The following is an 8636-nucleotide window of genomic DNA, read 5'->3' on the forward strand; positions in this document are numbered from 1 at the left end:
ACAATACAATGAATAGAATGTATATAATGAATAAATGAGGATGAAGATGAAGCATTCGTGAAGATGCAGCTGATTTTATCACAGCGTGTAGATGTAGTATTATCATACCTTCCTCTTAATTAAAAGGTGGAGTAAACATCTTTATTTACGAGTCGTAAAACAAACTGAATTCATCGGATCGGAGTTATTGCGTAATGTGTCATCGGTGTAGGAACCACAGAAGAAGAAATGTAGGATTTTAACTAGATCTCTAGATACACAGTCGCACTTCATGCAAATTTATATCTCTACATCATGAAATAATATATTGTTTTAACTCTCTTCTGCATGTATGTGACATCATCAGTGTATTTGGACATTTAGTTTTTAAACATAAAATATAAATGAACTAATAAATGGTGTTTTTTCTTCTTATATTAAGCCACTCAGAAGCACAGAAAGTAGTTTTGCTATAAGGGATTGCTATAAAGTTTTGTTTAACGTTTTTTAAATAAGTAATTTAGCATTACGAGAATTGTTTTACTTTTTCTTTTGTACATTTAAGTGTTTTTTTAATGGACTTTTATTGTTGTAAGGCATGAGCGTTACACTATGTTTTACTGTGAATAGACAGTTATTTAATATTATATATTTATAAAACATAAATACTTGTTTTGAGCCCTAAATTTCAATATCTAAAGAAAAATGTCTGTAAAACATCATGCAGACTGGAAGACGAAGAAAAAGAGGCACCGATTTTCCGCACAGAGTGATCATCTGTTCAACAGACGATCCGGAAGTACTTCCTTTTCCGGTAGCGTAACCGTTGTGATGCTAAAACTAGTCTGTCGTTCAGACGCATTTTAAAGTTTATACCGAAATAAACTACTTTTAATATTACAACCTGGGACAATATAGATTATTTAAAAATAACACGATACATTGGTTAAAAAATACCGAGCTCGTGTTACGACTTCCGGACCTAATTTACGTTACGACTTCCGGGCCCACTTTACGTTAGCTAACGTAACGTTATATTAGAGGCTTCGCTTCAGCTACTAAACTGTTGAGGGGTAAGTAAATATGATTTATCTTTCATCCTCATGGAATAATTCAACATAATATGGTGAACATTGATGTGTCCGATAGATTTCCTCATGGAGAGATTACCGTAAAGCTTCCGAAATTAATGTAAATCAGGTGTCGGAAGAGATGTTTATGTAACGCTACTAGCTTTAATCGTGCATTTAGCGTTAACACAACGTTATAAGTCGTTCTAATAATAATAATATGATTGTCACAACATGTAGTTACGTTGATAAAGTCACGAACAACTTGTTTTCAATTCCCTTGATGTATTTTTTTCGGAGCTGATGCAAATATTCAGAATCAGACGTTGACGCGATGAATTTGACTGTGAAAGCTGCGTAACAATAAACAAAGACGTGTAATTAAACTATATCTTTGAAGTCCTGGGGGGTCCTGGTCTTTGTAGTCCTGGTCGTTGTAGTCCTGGTCTTTGTAGTCCTTAATGTAGACTCTTTGTGGTTGTGCGTGCAGCCAAACCTCTCGGCGGTCTGTTCCGGAAGCCTCCTCCCGATGGACGTGAGCATCGCCGTGACGCTGATCCGGGGCCAGATGGGCGCCGTGGTGGAGCGCGCCGTGAACGTCGCCGTGGAGACGGTGCTGGCCGAGATGCTCAAGGTGGTCGGCGTGAAGTTCGAGGAGGTGAAGGCGCAGGTGGCGCTGATGAAGCGGGAGCTGGGCGCGCTGCAGCGGGAGAAGGTCCAGAGGGAGAAGGAGAGCGACAACGTCCGGGCCAAGCTGCGCTACACGGAGCTGAAGCTCAAGTACTACCGGCAGGGGGTGGAGGAGGAGCTTCAGCAGAGGAGCTCCGCCTCCGCCCTGGTCCGCCTCCGCCCGCCCGCCTTCCCGCAGGCGCAGAGAGACGGCGTCTCCTCCACCGAGGCCTCCGCCTCCCGCGCGCTGCGGACCGGGACCTCCGGCGACCCAGGTGAAGACCGAGCTGCAGTACTGCGAGTGGCCACCGGGCCGAGGCTCCGCAGTGTCTAACCTAACCCCCCCCTCTCTTGTGTTCGGACACCCAGAATGCACCTCTTCGCACGGCACGGGCAGGCATCCAATCAGAGTGCGTGGTCAGTCGGACGTGGGCGTGGCCAGCTTCGACGCGCCCGACTTCCTGCTGCCCGCCTCGCGCTCGATGAACACGTCGACGGAATCTCTGGACAGCAGCGCAGGTAGGGAGGGAGGGAGGGAGAGAGAGAGAGGGAGAGAGAGAGGGAGGGAGAGAGAGAGAGAGGGAGGGAGAGAGAGAGGGAGAGAGGTAGAGCGTGGTAGACAGAGGGGGAGAGAGAGGGAGAGAGAGAGAGAGAGAGAGTATATGAGACACACACAGAGACACACACATTCTGAAAGGGAGAGAGCTCTGTTCTGCCCGGCGGAGCGAGACCCGACTCAGAGAGAGTATATGAGAATATAATTAAGTTATTCTGAAATGTGCCGTTTGTTAGCTCTGTTCTGCCCGGCGGAGCGAGACCCGACTCAGATCCAGGACCGGCAGGCCGACTGCAAGTGGACGGTCGTTCTGCCGCCGCACGCCACGGGCCTCCAGAACCACCCGGACCCGGACCTCTCCGCCCAGGCCGACAGCTCCACGCTGCCCTCCTCCGGCCCTCAGGTGACCCCCGCCCTGCGAGACACGCCCCCTCAAGACACGCCCCCTCATGCACATCAACAGGAAGTCATTCAACTGAAACACATGTAGACTCCCTCACCCTTCCCCTCTCCTCTGGTGCTAACGTCCCTGTTGTAATGCAGGTGAAGCAGGAGCAGCAGCAGGAGGAGGTGGAGGAGGTGGAGGAGGTGATCTGTATCAAGGAGGAGCCGGAGGAGGTGCAGGAGGTGATGGCCACGCTGCTGCTGGACTGCCAGATGCAGCAGCAGGGCTACCTGCAGGAGGCTGAGGTGAGGAGGAGGAGGAGGAGGAGGAGGAGGAGGACTCCCCCCTGGTTCTGATCTTCATCACACTGCTCCTCGTCTTCTTCAGGCTCAGCGGGTCGTGACGGAGAGTTTAGGACTTCCATCGGGCCGGAACCACACCGCCGGACCACACAGCTGTGAGTGTGTGTGTGTGTGTGTGTCTCTGTGTGTGTGTGTGTTTGTGTGTGTCTCTGCATGTGTGTGTGTGTTGCTTGGCTAGTTAAAAAAACTACATTTCCACTATTGATTGCATCCATGCTCTCTCCCTCCCTCTCTCCATCTATCCCTCTCTCTCTTTCCCTCTCCATGTCTCTATGTCTCTCTTTCCCTCTCCATGTCTCTCTCTCTCTTTCCCTCTCCATGTCTCTCTCTCTCTCTTTCCCTCTCCATGTCTCTCTCTCTCTCTTTCCCTCTCCATGTCTCTATATCTCTCTCCATCTATCCCTCTCCATGTCTCTCTCTCTCTCTTTCCCTCTCCATGTCTCTATATCTCTCTCCATCTATCCCTCTCCATGTCTCTCTCTCTCTCTCTCTCTCATCTATCCCCCCCCCAGACCTGATGCCCCAGCCGGGGGGCTCGCTCCAGTCCCTGGTGGCCCTCCCGGGGCTCCTCCCCTTCCCCCGCCCGGCGGTGCGTCCCTGGTCCAAAGACCTGAGTCTGTACGAGGAGTACAAGCTGCGGCGCAACGAGCTGAGGAGGCGGAGCATCAACCGGCGCCGCGAGCTGGAGAAGACGCTGCCGCAGCCGCTGCTGGCCAACCTGGTGACTTTAAACATAGATTAGATAGATGTGTGTGTGTATATATATATATATACTTTATATATATGTGTATGTATATATGTGTATATATATACACACACACGTGTGTATATATATATATACATACATATATGTGTATATATATATCTACTTTATATATATGTGTATGTATATATTTATATACACGCGTGTGTGTGTATATATATATATATACACACACACGTGTATATATATATATACATACATATATGTGTATATATATACTTTATATATATGTGTATGTATATATTTATATTTAAATACACGCGTGTGTGTGTATATATATATATATATATACAGACGTCTCCTCACGCTCCGCTGCCACAAGGACAGATACAGGAGAACCTGCCGACGGCTATGAGGCTCTACAACAGTTCACCTCTTGCCAGACCGTGGTGCAATAACTACAATAATAACTTCATATCCACACTATGTTGATCTGCACTTCACACATTTCATTTATTTACACTACACACATACACACACTTTGCATTTTGCACACTGTCTATATTTGGTGTTTTTATATTTAGTTTAATTGTCATTAGTATTGTGTATGCATATATGCAGGGTTTTTCCTGGGTCAAAATGGGTCTTCGGTGCTCTAAAAAATTTTTTTTATTCATGCAGTCGGGCTGTTGAGTGAGTGATCAGCAGCTGGCCGCTCAGACAAGTCGCGCACCTCACAGTTACGTATTGATCAGTCAAGAAGACACGCTTATCAACTCCAGTGTTTCCCCTACCATTATAACAGGGGGAAATCTGACCACCCGTCACCCTGTAATTTTCGTCTCGGCTCGCGCACACTCTCACGAGCACCCCCGTCAACAACTCTTCTCGGCTCGCGCGCCCCAGAGCTCCGATGCCGGCGCGCGCCTCGCTCAGCGGTGATGCGCGCACACAGGTGAGCACACCTCAGTGTTAAGTGAAGCTCAGGGCACCAACATGGCTAGCGGCACTAGTCCCGCCCCCCTGAAGCTGTAAACTTAGGGGAAACACTGAACTCGATTACTATTGATCAAAACAGAACGAGAGTTCGGCTGTAGCCGACTTGAAACATACTATTGAGAACATATTCGCTGACGTGATGAACAGTTTTTTTTTCATTCTTTTTTTTTTTCATCGCAGACTTTTTTCTGCATTAGGCGCTCGGGATTTGTCATAGGCGCTCGGGAAAACGGCTTATGTGCGCGCCCAAATTTTCTCTATGCAGGAAAAACCCTGTATATGTTGTATATATACATATATATTTTATTTTATATTTTGCTTTGTATGCTTCTATATCTTTCATCCCTGTTTTTATATTTTATTTTTTATTCATGTGTGTTTGGTTTATTGGTGCTGCTACTGCTACGACAAATTTCCCCTTGGGGATTAATAAAGTATATATCTATCTATCTATATATACACGTGTGTGTGTATATATATATATGTTTATGTGTATATATATATATACACGTGTGTGTGTGTGTATATATATACGTGTTAAAAATGTAATGTTATTCTTATTTCTTTGTGGTTATTTATTGTTGTTTAATTCTTTTTTTAAACTATTAACAATCATTTCAACTTCTTTGTTTTTTTATAATTAAAAATAATATTTATTGATTTTTTTTGCGTGTACCTACCTAGTACAGGAAGTACAGGACACACAACAAAAACATATGAAATGATCATAACTTGGGGGGCTCTTGTGGCCCCTCATCATGACATCAGGGGCCACGCTGTCTTCCTCCGGGGCCGTTTGGCCCTGGTGTAATATCTGGAGCCCAGTGGCTCCATTTCATTCTTCTTTTTGGGGCCTGAAGGGACATTTCTCCATCAAAGTGTCATCTATGTGAAACGCGTTGTTTGTTTACTTGTTGTTGCGTTGAAGGTGCGAGAGCGTCGAGAGAAGACCCGGCTGAGGGTGGCCCGGTGGCGGGCCAAGAGGAAGCTGCAGGACGGAACCAACCCGGAGCACGTCGGTCCTCACTTTACGGCTCCGCTTCAGGTGTCATGACAACGACTCGTCTTCATCACAGTTTTGTAATTTTTTTCAATTGTTTTTAAATTTGAGACGACGCTTGTCCCACTCACTCCTAGCCTCTAGGTGGCGCTGCAGGTCTTTCTCCCTCCGGCTTCCCCATCGTTGGCCAGCACCAGCAGCTCAGAGTGACCTGTGGTGAGAACTCACTCCTGCTTCTAGTCTATTAGTCTATTTATTATTTATCTATTTATCAATTATTAGTCTATTTATCATGTATTAGTCTTTATAATTGTTTATTCTATTTATAATTGTTTAGTCTATTTAGAATTGTTTAGTCTATTTATCAGTTATTATTCTATTTATAGTTTATTCTATTTATAATTTATTAGTCTATTTATCATTTATTATTCTATGTATAATTTATTATTCTATTTATCATTTATTAGTCTTTATAATTGTTTAGTCTATTTATAATTGTGTAGTCCATTTATAATTTATTATTCTATTAATCATTTATTAGTCTATTTATAATATATTATTCTATTTATTTTGTATTCTATTTATCATTTATTAGTCTATTTATTATTCTATTTATAATTTATTAGTCTATTTATAATGTATTCTATTTACCATTTATTATTCTATTTATAATGTATTAGTCTATTTATAATTTATTATTCTATTTATAATTTTTCTATTTATAATGTATTAGTCTATTTATAATTTATTAGTCTATTATTCATTATTCTATTTATAATTTATTATTGATCATTTATTGGTCTATGTATAAGTGTTGAGTTTATTTATCATGTATTAATAAGCTCCTCCCTCTTCCCCCTCAGCCTCCAGCCTGCAGCTGGCGCCGCCGAGCGGCTTCCTCAGCAACACGTCGACGGCCTCGCCCTTCATCCTCCCCTCCTCCTCCTCCTCTCTGCTCATGAGAGGCCACAGCATGGCGCCGCATCAGCACACGGTGACCTCCTCCTCTTCCTCTTCCTCCTCCTCCTCCTCCTCCGTGCAGCAGAGCGTCTCTCTGACGGACGCCGATGTCAGACAATGAGACGTTTCACTCTCCTGAGATTTAAAGGGCCGGCGACGCTGAAGCTTCATTCATAACGCTGACAATCACCTTTTTGTTTTTCATTAGATATTTTGGATGCTGTGCATCTTCTTCTTCTTTTATTTTTATTCATCCCGGCTATTTGTTCACAGTTGCTAATATATACGCTATTATTGTTGTTCTATTGAGCGGACTATTTGTATTTTATTCTCGGGGTGGTGCGATCCAAACCAGATGAATGACTTCAATTTAATAATTTATCAATAATACTATAATTTAGTATCTTTAGGGTGATGTAATGATGTTTACCTCCCACTGAACTCCAGCACAGCAACAACCTGCATGCTACACCTTCACTTCGTTATTGAGATATACACACATTATATATATATAATTATATATATATATACACACACATTATATGTGTGTGTATATATGTATATACACGTGTGTGTGTGTGTATATATGTATATACACACATGTGTATAAATGTATGTGTGTGTGTGTCAATGTTTCAATCCACGATGTCCATCAGGTCTGATCTTTGTCTCCATGTCAATAAAGTAAAAGCCTTTGATGTGAATCTCTTTGACAGTAAACTCTTAAAACACGGCAACACTTCAGAATCGTGTTTTATTTTAACAAAGCTCGACTTCCTAAAATACTAGTGTAAGTATCTTCAGACGGTTCTGCAGCGCGTTGAAAAACTTCCGTCTGTGTGAAACATTAAAATAAGTGAATTAAAAAGAACTTTTGTATTGAAGGGACCCGGAATCATTACAATCATATTTATAATTATATACATATATATATGATTATGTATTGTATATATGTATATACATATAGTATATAGTATATACTATATATATAGTATATACTTCATTGGAAGATATATAAATACAATAAAACACTTTTCATTGACCTCATTCATAATTGTATTCCTTTGTTCCACTTCGACTGAACTCAATGCATTAAATAAAAACAAAGTCAATCCTCCCGTGCACGTCATTTTTAATGTGCACGGGGGAAAGGGGCGGAGTCAGCCGTTGACGATCCTCTGCGACAGGGCGGCGGGCAGCGTGTAGAAGAGGAGGGCGAGGAAGAGCGCGGTGAGGAGGAGCAGCAGCCCCACTATGATGTACTTCTTGTAGCTCCGCCACACCAAGTGGAGGAAGCACTTGAAGGGGTTGATGAACCACGAGAAGGAGGTGTCGGGGCGGCTGGGGGCGGGGGAGGGGAGGAGGAGGAGGAGAGGGGGGGGGCGGCGTTAGGGTAACATTGAAAGATACGAATAAAGACGTGTGAATGTCTTCAAGAGGTTTAGAGATTATCTCTGTTTTTTAGACATTCTTTAAGTTTCATGTTCAACACTAACACAGTTACTCACACACAGTTACACACACACAGTTACTCACACACAGTTACTCACACACAGTTACACACACACACACAGTTACTCACACACACACAGTTACTCACACACACACACACAGTTACTCACACACAGTTACTCACACACAGTTACTCACACACAGTTACACACACACACACAGTTACTCACACAGTTACACACACACAGTTACACACACACACACAGTTACACACACACAGTTACTCACACACAGGTACACACACACACACACAGTTACTCACACAGTTACACACACACACACACAGTTACTCACACACACACACACAGTTACTCACACACAGTTACACACACACAGTTACTCACACACAGTTACACACACACACAGTTACTCACACACAGTTACACACACACACAGTTACACACACACAGTTACTCACACACACACAGTTACTCACACACA

At 43.2% G+C, this 8636-nt stretch overlaps 2 protein-coding genes across 5 annotated transcripts in view; one reads left to right on the forward strand and one right to left on the reverse strand.

Moving 5' to 3' along the window:
• The first annotated feature begins 981 nt into the window (after nucleotides 1-981).
• si:ch211-67e16.4 (uncharacterized) lies at nucleotides 982-7387 on the forward strand. Of its 2 annotated transcripts, none has more exons than XM_056431060.1 (10): nucleotides 982-1052; nucleotides 1540-1993; nucleotides 2088-2237; nucleotides 2511-2677; nucleotides 2818-2964; nucleotides 3047-3116; nucleotides 3534-3742; nucleotides 5652-5768; nucleotides 5861-5939; nucleotides 6587-7387. In XM_056431060.1, the coding sequence occupies exons 2-10, from the start codon at nucleotides 1579-1581 to the stop codon at nucleotides 6802-6804; spliced, it is 1572 nt and encodes a 523-aa protein (XP_056287035.1). In that variant the 5' UTR covers nucleotides 982-1052; nucleotides 1540-1578; the 3' UTR covers nucleotides 6805-7387. The 2 variants fall into 2 exon arrangements, with proteins under 2 accessions (XP_056287035.1, XP_056287026.1); XM_056431051.1 differs by having other exon boundaries at nucleotides 3534-3740; nucleotides 5647-5768.
• A 31-nt stretch (nucleotides 7388-7418) lies between these two features.
• Nucleotides 7419-8636, reverse strand: part of fer1l6 (fer-1 like family member 6) — a 27031-nt gene continuing 25813 nt past the window's right edge. For all 3 annotated transcript variants that reach the window (XM_056431022.1, XM_056431031.1, XM_056431014.1), the window contains one exon: nucleotides 7419-8024. In XM_056431022.1, coding sequence (XP_056286997.1) covers nucleotides 7844-8024 — 181 coding nt within the window. In that variant the 3' untranslated portion in view covers nucleotides 7419-7843. The remainder of the gene's footprint in view (nucleotides 8025-8636) is intronic.

The sequence above is a fragment of the Pseudoliparis swirei genome, chromosome 2 (genome assembly GCF_029220125.1).
Source record: "Pseudoliparis swirei isolate HS2019 ecotype Mariana Trench chromosome 2, NWPU_hadal_v1, whole genome shotgun sequence".
Taxonomy (NCBI): domain Eukaryota; kingdom Metazoa; phylum Chordata; class Actinopteri; order Perciformes; family Liparidae; genus Pseudoliparis; species Pseudoliparis swirei.

Excerpts from the sequence above, each read along its gene's own strand:
- si:ch211-67e16.4 (XM_056431051.1), top strand. The coding sequence starts at position 1,579 with ATGGACGTGAGCATCGCCGTGACGCTGATCCGGGGCCAGATGGGCGCC. Across the intron at positions 3,117-3,533 it reads CACCGCCGGACCACACAGCT|ACCTGATGCCCCAGCCGGGG; the intron begins GTGAGTGTGTGT and ends TCCCCCCCCCAG. Across the intron at positions 5,940-6,586 it reads GCAGCTCAGAGTGACCTGTG|CCTCCAGCCTGCAGCTGGCG; the intron begins GTGAGAACTCAC and ends CTTCCCCCTCAG.